Here is a 14,471-nt window from a genome sequence, read left to right on the forward strand (position 1 = left end):
AATGTTCACCAAACTCTGCACTGAAAAGACTAGTTGATAACATGAAATAGAATGTGCAATGTGCCAAAGTATAGTCTGTATGCATGTGATGTGCAGCAACATTATAGAACCTTTTCTATTTGAAAGCCAGAGTTTTCTATTCGAAAACTATTGGCTTTTCTATTTGAAAGCCAATTGTTTGACAAATGATCAAATAATAAATTAAACATGGGCCCTTGGATTGTGAAATGAGCTTGTTTGCTTTCATTTATAAGCATGTTATGGCAGCTTGCCACAAGATAGCAACCAAGCAAGTTTCAAAATATTTAATTGTTAATTTCTTTCTAGAAAAGACTCTTTTCATTTTATATTAGAGAGGTTATAGTCAATCAATCACACTTACCTTCATTGCATCAAGGGCCAACTTTAGATTTGCCTTCTCAGTTATGTCATTAGTGTGCTTTACCAGCTCCTATATTACAGAATGCCAGTTATTGTCAACCCATTATAATGGAGAGAAACTCAGAAAATTATGGATGTGCTAAAATCAATGTAGCTCAATCTAAAGCACCAATTATATTGCCATTACTCAAAGATATTCTAAAGGTGTTTTTTTTTCCTCAGCTCACCAATAAATCTAGAGATTTTAAAACAGACTTTTAGCCAACGTTACATTTAGGTTTTACTTTTCGGTTTCAGCTTTTCTGTGTAGCACAGCAAATATTTCAGGATAGTGGTTAAATGCCCCCAGATTAACATGATCAAATTGTTTCTAATTCATCTTTTATTTAGATGCACATACCCTTTTCTCTGTAAGGAACATAATCTCAATCCCCAACCCCAATTTTAAAAAATGTATAAGTTTTCCACTAATCCACACTTAAAGCTCAATAGAGATGTGTGGATTGTGACTAGTAAATATGAAATATTTTATAATACTATAAGCTTTCAATGATGTACTGGAATATATTAGTCGTGTTAACATTCAAATTTATTATTTATCTGCTTATGTTTCAGTATCTGCCCCATATTTTCTTCTTTGTGTTACTTGTTCTATATATTCTTTCACAATTTATAAAACAGATTTTTTTTAAAAAAGTAGCAATGTTTCTGAAAGTTTTACCAACTGGGAAAATTAGCAGCATGATACTGACTTTTATTCAAACAAACGTTTTAAAATAAAAGTTATTCCTGTTAAAATCATACTAGAACTTTCTGCAAAGGGTAATGTACCAATGACAAATACAGTTAAAATGCATAAAATCCATGGAATCTTGATATATTGCATGTAACAAGGCATTACAGAAACAAAATACTGCTCCTTGCATAGACAGAAGCTCTTTTTTAAATGACACTTTGTAAGTATGAGCAATGCAGACAATCTAATGCAATACTGTAGTTCTCTACGGCTGTACTAATGTGTCCCCCAGCAAAGCTATCAAATGATATTTAGAAGATTCTTGAGTTCCATTACAGTACTAACTGCACAGGAGCCAGCGCTCTGGGAGTTGTAATGGGAAATATTCTAAATAAAAACGGCATTATTATAATCCAGCACAGAACAAAAGCAACCTAGAAGTGATTGCTTCCTGCTCAACCTTAATTATGTACAGCAAAAAAAAAAAAAAAATTTTGTCTACTATCTAAGATTAGTATATGGTATTGATTTATACTATTTTTTTTTAAAGACAGGTAGACAGACAGACAACCACTCAGCTATTGTGAAATCAACCAAATTCCAATAGGATTGGGCTGGTGGAGAACCTTTCTAGACAAAGAATCTTTTTCTTCTTGTATACTGTAGGCCCTCATATTTACCGTACTATGAGAATCCACAATCTCTCTAAATTGATTTAGACACTATACTCTTCATAGCTGATCCCTAGGGCAACATTTGCAACACCTACCAGGTGGACAGCTGTACAATTTAATACAACTCTCCACATGGATCAGAGCCATTATGGGTTTGTTATGCTCTTGCTGATGATATATTATACTGATACATACCTTGGCTGACAAAAAAAATAACCCCAACAATTTAATAGAACTGACCTGCTCACTGCATCATATCATATCGGGTTCTTCAACCTTACAGATGTTGCATTACAATTCCCAACTGGAATGCACCAGTGTGGATTAGCCATTACTAAACAATACAATGGCTGAGACTAGACATCAGCAAGCTACAGTAGCACCAGTTCTGAATGGTAGCTTTGCTTTAAGTGGGATAACAAGCTGTTGCTGTTGTTGAGAATTGTGAGTTCCTCCCCAAAGAAAGTGAATGCAATGTTTCTAAAAGAGCTCCATCCCCTCGAAAAAAGCTTAAAATTGACAGGGTGTTTTAAAATGACCTTTTAACCTTTTATTTAAAATAAAAGACCAAAAGACCAGGTTAGTGATAGACACTTGTGAAGAATCTATCACTTGGTTGCTAAGAGTTGACACCCACTTGATGGCATATAACCAATAATCAATCAGTCTGTGTCCGGTGACACCTTGCAGCTGAAATTCTTAAAAGCGTATTCTCAATAGTGCAAATTCACAGTAAAACAGCAAGTGTTCTAAATAGTTGCATAGAGATAGAACTAGCAAGGTACAATCTCAATCAATAGAAAAAGGAAATACCTGAAGTAGCAGGTGATACTTCAAAACTCGTTGCATTGGAACTACAAGGAGATCGCGCAGAGTAAACTTCCCATTATTAGCTCTTTTGGAACATTCCTAATGAAAGAATAACCAAAAATTGAACAAATAAAATGTCTCAGGGCGACTCTGCCACATAATCAAAATAGCAATGTTATTTTTTCGTAAGATAAAGAGACGTATTTCTCAAACTGCACCAACTATTCAATTATATTGAATTTTGATTAAGCTTGAATACTGGGATTCTTAGATTTAGTCTTCTTTCTCACCCAGCCCCACTGTTCTGTAATTCAAAGATCAAGCACAGTTCAAAAATGATTCAGGAGGTCTGGGTTAGGAGAAATCATTGGGTTATGATCTGGTCAGGACTATCAGAAGCAAGTGAAGATGACTAAAATTTTAATTTCAGTCTCTCCCCTTTCAAATTTTCAAACCCATTTATAGGGATTTAAGAAAAAATAATAATTTCCACATCCAATTGTAATTTATAAATATAAATATTTAATTTCTCTCTCCCAACCTATAGATAGTGGCGCTGCCCTATATTAAGATTGCCCACATTTCCTCTACAATAGGAACAGACCAAGGACTGCTCTTGTTTTATTTGCCTTATTGAAACAATAACAACAATACAGCTATCAACCCCCAAAAGTATGTAAGTGTTTAAATAAAGTCATAAGGTTTACACAGATGGTACTACAGTATAAACTCTGATGATGCTATAAAAATTTTTGGCTGGCAATCCAGTTCAGGAATGTTTGACTAGATTACTCAGGAGTTCTTTTCTGTTGGGGTACAATATCAAGGGATGACATCCAAAAAGTAAGTGGAGCCAGGACAGAACAGTAAATGGAGCCAGGATAAAGTTAATTTAATGTCCATATAAATATAATTAAATTTAAACTTGATTAAGTAGTCAACATGATTACTCCCCATGTATTTAATAAGTTTCCTCTATTAGAATTGTAGTTCAGCAACAACTTTCAGAACCACTCTGGAGGGCTCAAGTAGCCCTGTGTGGATACCCTTAGTAATTAAACCTTGCAAGAGAGCTCTATGATTTATTGCAAGAGAGCTCTATGATTTATTGCTGTAAATAAATTCACAGGCAATTTTAACTCTTGGTCTGCACGTTAAGGAGAATGAGGTAGCATTGCAAGTGTAGTAGAAAAGAATATACTTCTTCAGTACAGAATTGTGGGCTGTTGTCCCTCAAATCTGCTTTGCAAAGTGCTCTTTCCTATGACAAAGAATGAACTGCACTCGGCCCTTCAACCCAATCCCCTTCAGTGGTGACACATGTTATCTATAGGGGAGAGGCTTCAGACTCCATTTGCATTTGGAAATGGTTCATCCATTCCATCTCAGCTTTAACCATCTCACCACCTCAACCACCATAGTCTGCATAATATTTACACAGATCATAATTTCCAATTTCATTGTAAAAATAAAATTAGCAGACATAGATTGGAATACCTATTTGGTATGCAATACATAAAACTGACTAATAGTAGATCCCACCTTTTCCCGCTACACATCGTGCTCCCTCCACTTCCATCTTTTAATCATAATTTTGTATTCTTATTGTTGATAGAGAGACAGGGACAGGCAGGGATGGGTTGCTATGGGTTCGCCCGGGTTCGGGAGAATCCATAGCTAATGTTATGGCCAGTTCAGAGAACCACCAAATTCCACCCCTGGATAGCCCCTCCCACCCTGCCCCTCCCCACCCCTCCCATTCCTTTCCTCCCCTCCCAGGAGTCTCCATGTGGCCCATTTTGGATGCAAGGTAAGTACAGAGGCTTGGGGAGGTGGAAAACCAGGCCTCCCAGAGGCTCGGAAGGCTGGAAATGGGGCCATTTTGGCCTCTGTAGTCCAGGGGAGCCATTTTCACCCTCCCAGAGGCTCGAGGAAAGACTCTGGAGCCTGGGGAAGGTGAACACCCCCCTGCGCCACCATGGTGCAGGAGGCTGACTAGGCCATGCCCACCATGCCCATGCCCACCCAGCAACTAGGCAGAAAAATGGTTGCTGAAATTTTTGAAGCCCATCTCTGGACATAGGAATAGGGATAGGGAAGAAAAGGAGAGAGAGAGAGAGAGAGAGAGAGAGAGAGAGAGAGAGAGAGAGAGAGAGAGAGAGAGAGAGAGATTGTCACAGATATAAATATGTGGTTTTAAAGCTTTTAACATTGTAAACTGTCCAAAATTACGATAGATGGAAAGAAAGAAAGAAAGAAAGAAAGAAAGAAAGAAAGAAAGAAAGAAAGAAAGAAAGAAAGAAAGAAAGAAAGAAAGAAAGAAAGAAAGAAAGAAAGAAAGACAGACAGATGATGGGTGGTAGTTTTATTGTAAGAGTTGATTCAAATCAAAGTGTTTCTATTTGTAAATAAACCAATAAAATGTCCCAGCACCTCCAATTTCAGCTTAACATCTTCCTTTGTCTTGGAAATAATATCTAAACAGGAAATAGCCGTCTCTACTTGACTGCAATACTGCCCATAAATCACCAATCTAGAACAATACAAAAAGAGAGAGAGATACATCAATTCATTGGTGTATTATTAATATTCATTTATATATTATTACATTCAACAAGTTTATTTTAACTTTTTCCCTAACTACAGTTTACAGATAGTCCTTGACTTACAACTACAGATGGAACCAGAATTTCCATTGCTAAACAAGTTAATTGTTAAGTGAGTCATCATGGCTGATTTTACAACCTTTTTGCCATGGTTGTTAAGCACTGCATCTCTGTGAATCATGTCATTAGGCAAATCTGGTTTCCACCACTGACTTTGCTTGTCAGTGGTTGACCTGGGAGGTCGCAAATGGTGATCACATGACCCTGGGATGCTGCAACCATAAGAAATGCATGCCGGTTGCCATGTGCATGAATTTTGATCATGTGAATGTGGGGAATGCTACAATAGTCATAAGTGCAAGGACCAGTTGTCAGTTTTTTATTGCTACTGTAACTGTGAATCTTTTTAAAATAAACGGTTGTAAACAGAGGCTACCTGTAAATTTTTAAGTGCATGTGGTTCCTTCTCAGCAACTATTATAATCAAAATGATATTTAAAAATCTCAGTCTCAAAAGTAAATGTTATGACTTTAATCTGCCTGAAAATACAACTATAGACCTTTTACAAAATAATGTTAGTATTTATTATTAAGGTAGTCTTCAATCAAGATTGTACCAGTCATTAAGCCCAGCTGATCACCTTGCTTAATGACCACAATCCCTGCTCTCCCTGTTGTGGTCAACCATAACAGTCACTGTCCAGTCACTAAGCAGAGCATGAGTTGCCTCAGGGGCTGGGGCAGGCCTTAAGAGGTCTGATGTAGGCCCAGGCCTGCACTGCACGTCCCCCGGACCAAGCTCTGAGCAAGATAGGTGGGTGGAGGCTGCTGCAACATCTTTTAGTCAGTCATAAGGGCAGGAGAATTGCCAAGCATATGAATTTTGTTCACATGAGAGCAGAGGTGCTGCAGTGGCTGTAACTTTGGGTACAAGTCATATGTTCCCTTTCTTCAGTGCCGTTGTAATTTCAAACAGTTAAGTAAACAGTCATAAATCAAGGACTGCTCAGACAACCCTCAGAAAGCTCAATGCAGAAGAGAAGGAATCACATAATTTGAATTAGTGATTGCATCAATTGTGTCCTGGCTATAGAAAGTTTAAATTGTCCCATGTATTCCCCATCCCGAAATAATAACATGAAGGAATGGATATAATGAAGTTTCTGTGGCCAATCCCAACCTTAACTCTCTTCCAGTACTTCTAGAAATACTCATAAATACACACACACACATATAATACACACACGCGCACACACACACACACACAAAATAAGGTTAATATCCAAGAAAACCATAACAAAATATACAAAAGGAAAAAGGGGTGGATATAATGTATTCTACATAATAACTTTCTATGAAATTTAATTGAGTTTTTAATGCAGTGAAATCATGTATTATAGATTAATACTAAATATGAAAACTGTTCATATTTGAACACAAAACTTTTACTTAAAGTACATTAAATACAGTTAGGAACTTATCATGAATAAATTAATACCAACAGCTCAAGTTCACATTTTGAAATATACATTTTATATGTATAAAGGACTATTACCTTTCCTTGTAGCTAATAAATATTTTATACAAGTTCTGGTCATTTTTGCTTACAATGGATTCATAAATATCTTGTGTTAAAGTTCTGTGGATTTTCACCAAATCCTGAAACAAAAATATAAACATTTTATAAGTATCTTCAGTGCTATCATATCAGCTTTTCATTATAAAGTTATTATTTTCATACAATGAAATACAGTGATTAGATTATTTCACACTAGAAACTAAAAAGTATTATCACTGTGGTTATTAAAATGAACATTTATTTACCTTAAACTTACCAGTATGTATTTGTTATATAACTCTTAAGAAATTTTAAATTTAAAAGAACATTGATTTCACAATCACAGTTTTAAGTCAACTGGGCACATTAAACTTTATTCATAGTTTACCTATCTAGATTAAGGATAGGATAACTCCATTCTATCTTCTATTGCTAAGGCATTAATTCTCAGTCTCTTTCTTTCCAGATCCATGATTGCAGAGTAAGACTTCACTTGGTCAAAATAAACTCAGAAAATATCTTAATTCCATTTTAAATTCCTGACTGCAATCAGGTTTAATGTCCAGACATAGGGACATGGAGGAAATTCCATTTACCTTTATAAATTTAATGTTAATGTCTTGTTCCTCAAAAGTTAAATAAACTGTAAATTTCTTATTATTAAATAAAGCTCTAGTCCACACAACTGAGTCATAAATTCAAAGGCTTGTTTGTTCCTGTTTTTCCACTTCAAACAAAATAAATGTGTATATTGCCAGAACTTTCTTTTCCACAAGACACTAAAAAACTGCCCAGATGTGAATGTGTAAATGCTCAATGCAACACATATCAGAAGCCTCCTGAGGAAAGTTGTTGAATTTTCCTATCAGGAGACACCTTTTGCCAACAGACAAGAAATCTATTGATTGCTGACTAGCAGCTTCTAACACAGAATGGAGAAGCCTCTACTATTTCCCTTGACATCATCACCCTAACTGAAAAGAACACTTTCTCGGTGGTATTTTTTAGAAGATTTGACTTTGTTTTCATTTTTTAAGTCAAGATAAACTACCCAAGCAGTGTATGAGAGGAGAAATGCTAAACACAACGGAGAAGAGAATGATGGTACAATGAATCCCATTGCCCACCTATGTATAAACCCTCTACATAAAAAAAAGAAGAAAAGCTTGGCTGAAAAATGGATTTTAAACACAATTAATTAACTAATCCATTCAAATCCATCAGACAGTTAATTTAGACCATTAGGAAAAGTTATTAATTTGATAAGTTATTTAATATATCATTGTATTTTTTCATGGAAAAGAGTTGGCTCTCATCTTCTATCTTAAAAAATGAAACTCACTCACAGATTAGAGAGAAAGATACACATCATCTCTCCTCTACCCCACCAAGTGTTTTGATGTGACATTTTAAAGTAACATTCTAGTAGACAAGGTAAACAGCAGCCTTGTCCTTAATTCTGTCCCTTTACCTTGGGTGACTAAACAGGAAAGACAAGGTTAAGCCAACAATAGCTCACCAGTGGAGCACCCTCAATCCTACATTTTCCTGAGCAATGACAATAAAGCACCCTGACAACAAAGCTTTTTTCACTTTTGTTGCTGTTATTCCCTTTAGAGCTTTGTATGAAATGAAACATGTGTTCATTTCTTCCCAACCTCTCTGTAGGAAGCCTTAATCTTCTTTTGGTAAACTCTTCCTCCTTAAGGGAGTGGGCTAGACAAAGTAGCAACAGCAATAAGTGGGTATGTGAGCAGGAAGGAGTAAGACCGATAGGTGAGCTACAATTTCCATTTGCTAAGCTCATCTATCAATTCAACTGTTAAGTCTCAAAGGATCCTCTCTGTACATCCTATTTGTCTAAATTCTCCAGCAATGCCTTGTAGATAGTCTTCACGTGAATATCACAACTTCTAGAAATATTACTTACAGGAATGTTGATGAATACTGTTTCAAATTCTGATGGTGTCAGAAATCTTTTCAATGGCACCATAAAAAACTGTAAAGAGAAAAACACAGACACACAAGTAATATTATACATTCTGCCCAATGGAACTTTTTAGGGTGCTTGATGTCCATGTCTTGTTTTAAATATATACAATATGTCTTAGAACACCTTATCATTTGATCAAGTCCCCAGCCTTGCACATTAAGGATTAATTGATAAAAACCAGCATTTACCAAACCTCAGATACGTGAAGATGATTTTCACTTTTCCTCTGATTAATTCCTACGGACAAAAGGTATGGCCACTATATTTTTGCAGTAAGATTAAATGATCCAGTTCTCCCCCCCACAAAAAAAGTTAGCAGTAATAATCTAAATAAAATTACATTGCCCCAAATTTTATCATAGATAATTTAAGTTATTTCTCCACTGGATCGTTGTTTGTGTATCTAGTGTAGCAATAAAAGGGAATATTTGGAGCAAAGTTCATCTTGGTAACAAACTCTTTTGTCATTTTTTTTAAAGTGCTTTATTATCTTTTGTCTTGGATGTTTTCCTCAAAGAAAATATCACCGTGCATGAAATTCCCTTTTACCTCAATCGGGGTTTCTCAATCCCAGAACTTTGAAGAATTCTGCGAGTTGAAATCCATATAATTTAAAGTTCCTGAGGTTGAGAAACATCGATATAAATCATTTAATAACTTGCAACTCATTCCACATCAGAATATTCTTGAAAAAAGGTAGAATCAGTACAGTAATTTCCATTGAGATAACAAGGGAGTCGGGGAGAAGGTGGATTTTTCAATCTTACATTTAATTATTTCTCAAGCCATAAGGTTTTGAAATTGTTTACTGAGTTGATATATATAACTTAAAAAAGGAAAAATGAGTGATGTGCCATGCATTGGTAAAGTGAAATAGTGGAATATACTGTGATATAAAATAAACATGTAACAGCATATGCTCTTAAAATGAAAAACTGATCCATTATTTAATGTTTAATGTATCCAGCAGTAAAATTTAGAAAGTTGTGGTAGATAAGGGATCTTGAAATGCTTCAACACTGAAACAGTTCATTCAATTATCTGACAAGTTTAACAAACTTTGTCACATGTTGTTTGATCCTTCCAAATTCAGTTGTCACTGATTGCGGAGAAAAATTGGCTGAAAGATTGTTTTAAAAAATGTTTTTTTAAAAATTGACAGATATGATGTACTCACTGATAGAAATACTGCAGAGATTATCAGATTTTTATGTTCTGTAATAGTAGTTAAGTAATCCAGAGTTTTACTTAAATAGAAAAAAACTTCTATCTATACTCTCTGTTGAGAAGTGGATGGGTTGTCTTTTTGTTTTTGCTTTTTGACAAATTATAGGTATTTCAATGAAAGACAATAGAGCATATTCCCATTGTTTCCCACAACTCCTTATTTTTAAGTTAATAAATAAATAACATACACCCATACATATGGTATATAGCCAATTTGATCTATGTTAAGGTGCCATGTTAGAAACAAGGTGTCAAGATTAAACTGATTTGCTTCTGTCAAACCTTAACGCCTTTCAACTTGCCAATGAACTGGGGGGAAGGAAGAGGGAAATAGAATGCTGAGAATGTGTGCGTAGACCGTGAGAGCCTGGCAACCATCAAGGTCATCACTGCAGGTGCTTGGGAAAGAGATGGAATGTTCCCATAACAAAAGGATGTTTCATAATTGGACAATGTGATCCCCCAGGGTGAGGAGAAAGAGAAGCTATTGTTTAACTAAGCAAGCATTTGTGTGGGAAAACCAGAGCTGGTTTTGATTCTTCAGTACCAGAATGGTGTATCCAATAAAGTTTTACTTTTGGGAATTAAAAGCTCCTGAGAGTGTTTCCTTATTTTGGGTTCATTAGTTGGACAGTTGACACAAGGAGACTGTGAGTTCTAGTTCTGCCTTGGGCATGCAAGCTGACTGGGTAACTTGGGACAGTCACTCTCTCTCAGTCCAATCCACCTCACAGGATTGTTGTTGTGGGGAATATAGGAGGAGGAAGGAGTACTGTATATTTTCACCACCTTGAGTTATTTATAAGCACTGAGGATCTTGGTTTATGGCAGGTATTGAAATAAATAAATTTAGCAAATTTTATGCGCTGCTTATCTTTGTGGCCCCAGTGGGGAAAAAACGGGAGGGAATGGTAACTGGTCTCAAATTCCCTCTGATAAACAGTGCTGTCTTGTAGAACAAAGCAAACTCAGAACACTTTGAAAAAACATTTCAAATGAAGCTGTTTTATTTCAAGGTCAAAACCAAACATGCTTTCTATTTTGTGCACACCTCTACTATGTATACATCCTTGCCTGAAACTTTTCTACTCTCCTAGCTCCCCTGGCAATAAGTGAGAAATGACTTCCCGATTGTTCTATCACACCATTTTACCTTTTCGATTGATTCCAGTGTTTCGGTGTATTTCTCTTCAGTCTGTTTTATTTCCGAAAGACAGCAAGTTCTTATGTCATTCTCAGGACATTTCTGTCAAGTCAATAAGAGTTTACTTGAATATGAGCACACTTCTGGGTATTTTTCAGCCGGACCATATTTCTCTATCAACTGTCAATGACACTCAGCATCCTAATCTATCTTGTTGTAGATCTGAACTCAGCCACATGCTGTCTAACAGACACATCTGCCTTGCCCCATATCTTGCCAATTTAAAGAATAAATCGGAACAGAATCTCTCCCAGGAGAAATTCCAGCTCTCACCTGTATCCTGTGTGGACCTTTGAATTGAGAAAAGGCCGTGGCAGCTGATCTAAACTCAGACTTCACTGGTCAGAATATCGATCAATTAAAGAAATGGTAGAAGGAAGAGAGAAAGAGACCACAGTCGGCTTCCAACTGTGGGAGACTGGGAAAAAGTGCTGAGGGAAGCCATGAGAAGTGGCAGAGCTAGTGCAGGCAAAAGAACCAACATAGTTTTATTCTCTGTGTTTCATATTTTAAAACTTCTTAAATGAGAACGGGACATTTCAAAATGCTATTATATATTAGTATGTTTGTTATGAGGCAATTTAGGTCACATTCACTTAATTTACCAAGCAATGGACCAGAATGATGACAGATCAAAATATTTATGTGAAAAGAAAGAATTTACCAGGTAGATGACACTGAAAGATTTTTAGCAAAAATACTGAAGCCAAGTTGCCGGTGGCTTTAGTATGATTAATTGGCTCTTAATACTCCATTGGAAATCCATGGGACTGAAATAGGCTTAATTTTGGATTATGGCCTAAATATATTACTGCACTATTTCTTTTATGTCCAGCTGGATCTTTTTATAACTCACAAGCTGATGTGCTGCTTCAGCTTTCATTAGGTCTTCATAAACTTCACCTCCTTCATCTTCCCCATAAACACAATCATAAAGGTCTTCATCTTCATTCACTCTCGTTTCACTAGAATACAATGTGAAAGGAAACAATTCAGAGCGCATAATAGGACCTCTTTTAAAAATCTAAATGAGTATCACAAAACACTGTATAGGTTCCCTCTGATCTCCTGTCCATTTTGTGCACTGCCGGCAGACTTAGAGACAGCTGGCTTGGCTTTAGGTTGCTGAGATCACTTGAACACTAAACTATGATAAACCATAACTGTGGCCAGTAAATACAAGAATCTATGTAATCATAATTACCATCAATACATTGCCCTTAGGTTCAAGGACAACAATCTAGGATAGAACAGATTTTTAAAAAATTTCTTCTTTTACAACCTCCCTTCCATCAAGGACCTGTATACTGCATGAGTCCCCTTACATCCACTTACATAAACTGTTTCAACTCCTTCCCTTACGATGACACTATAGAACACTGCACACCAGAACAACTGGACACAAGGACAGTTTTTTCTCAAATACCATCACTTTGCTAAACAAATAATTCCTCAACACTGTCCAACTATTTACAAAGTCTGCAATACTATTACTATTAACCTTCTCATCACTCCTTATCAACCATTCCCCTCCCACTTGTGACTATATGACTGTAACTTTGTCACTTATATCCTTATGATCTATATTGACTGTTTCCTAATATGATTTAATTGCTTATTGTACCGTATGACTATCATTAAGTGTTGTACCTTATGATTCTTGACTCTTGATGAATGTATCTTTTCTTTTATGTACACTGAGAGCATTTGCACCAAGACAAATTCTTTGTATGTCCAATCACATTTGGCCAATAAAGAATTCTATTCTATTCTATTCTCTCATCAGTACCACAAATGTAGGAGCCATAACTTACGCTCAGTAAAGGGCTATACTATACTCATTTTTTATAACAGTAAATCAGGATGGGAAAACTCTTCATCAACCAAGAGAAACTATTTTACTATTGGAGATCTGGGAGTCGATATACTATATATCATCTTTGTAGCTAAAACCATATCTTAAGATAATTTGAAGGTTCAAAGTTGCTGATCTGTTTTACTGCTTTGTGCATATAGCCTTTCTATAAACTTATAGGTCGTCTTCACTTAACAATAGTAACTGGACCAGAATTTCCTGAATTGTATTCATCTGACCTCACAGATGGTTCAATGGTTGGAACTTCAAAGACCAGTCCTAGGTGCCATTTGTTCAGCACCATCAGAACTTCAAATGTTCACTGAAGAAATGGTTGTTAATTGAAGATTGTCTGTATCTATTTTACATTATTTACTATTAAAATCAATTAAAAATGTTAATTATTACCCAATTTATGACAGTGGTATTAATTCATGAAGCGGTGGATATCATAAAAATTAAATTTGGAAGTAGAATACCTTGATTTTGAGTGTATGATGAAAGATTAACTTTAACAGAGGTTTAACACATTTATTTTTGTCCTATTTTTAAACAGAGGAGGGATGCCATGATCCCTATTAACTATCTTATAAAACTATTTGAGACCTCTGGAATGGCAAGTTTGGAAAGTCTTCATTGGGTGAATTTATCGTCAACTCTAAACAAAATAAAAATTAATTACAAACTTAATAACTTAAAAGAATTTAAAATAAACAGCAAAATGCTAATTGAAATATTTTCTCCATAGGATCAGCATGTCAACACCCTACGAATTAGAATGCAATATTAATACACAATATGACCTACTCTATTAAATCTGGAAGGCCTTTGTATATGTCTTCATCATTAACACTCTCCTCGGTAGGAAAGGGCCTATGGAGACAAAAAAACCAAGAAACAAAAGTTAAACATTATCATAATGAACAATCTGATTTAATCATATTATTGTTCTTTTTTGTGCTTTTTCTTTTGCTGCTTTTGTGAATCCGCCAGAATTATCATAGATAAGATGGGGACCATATAACTCCTTTACTTGAATGAATAAATAAATGATCATATGAATGACTTTATTGGCATGCCTGAGCAAGTATTTCATTTTTCATTTCATCTGTATATTGTATATTAATGTAACTAATTTCAAGCACATCATTCAGTTCTAAAATGTAACTTTTAAAAAGTAGAATTACTTTGAAACAAAAACAATTTGCAGTTCATTTTCTAAGCAAATATTTGTATTATAAACAAAAATCAGTGTTTGCTTTTTTTAAAAATCCCAACTATATTGTACCTTATTCCAGTGCCTAAAGCAATAGGGGTGCGAGAAAGTTTCGATAAAGTTTCTATAACCTGCAAAAGGTATGGAAAACATGGATTTAGTGACAAGAAAAATTATTTCAAGTATCATTTAAATATCATCCATCAGCTAA

General features: G+C 35.4%; 1 protein-coding gene and 1 long non-coding RNA gene across 5 annotated transcripts in view; one reads left to right on the forward strand and one right to left on the reverse strand.

Moving 5' to 3' along the window:
* Positions 1-14,471, reverse strand: part of VAV3 (vav guanine nucleotide exchange factor 3) — a 181,062-nt gene that overhangs the window by 89,890 nt on the left and 76,701 nt on the right. For all 4 annotated transcript variants that reach the window (XM_087930284.1, XM_087930281.1, XM_026700429.2 and 1 more), the window contains exons 3-11: positions 14,333-14,391; positions 13,852-13,917; positions 12,046-12,154; positions 11,139-11,231; positions 8,696-8,764; positions 6,763-6,866; positions 5,035-5,134; positions 2,605-2,700; positions 383-451 (exon numbers count right to left, since the gene is read on the reverse strand). In XM_087930284.1, the coding sequence (XP_087786410.1) occupies positions 383-451; positions 2,605-2,700; positions 5,035-5,134; positions 6,763-6,866; positions 8,696-8,764; positions 11,139-11,231; positions 12,046-12,154; positions 13,852-13,917; positions 14,333-14,391 (765 nt within the window). The remainder of the gene's footprint in view (positions 1-382; positions 452-2,604; positions 2,701-5,034; positions 5,135-6,762; positions 6,867-8,695; positions 8,765-11,138; positions 11,232-12,045; positions 12,155-13,851; positions 13,918-14,332; positions 14,392-14,471) is intronic.
* Positions 13,362-13,839, forward strand: LOC148126194 (uncharacterized). Its single transcript, XR_015742942.1, has 3 exons — positions 13,362-13,394; positions 13,601-13,684; positions 13,793-13,839. It is a non-coding gene; the product is annotated as an uncharacterized LOC148126194 (long non-coding RNA).

The sequence above is a fragment of the Pseudonaja textilis genome, chromosome 3 (assembly GCF_049901715.1).
Source record: "Pseudonaja textilis isolate UNSWEBS1 chromosome 3, rPseTex1.2, whole genome shotgun sequence".
NCBI lineage: Eukaryota > Metazoa > Chordata > Lepidosauria > Squamata > Elapidae > Pseudonaja > Pseudonaja textilis.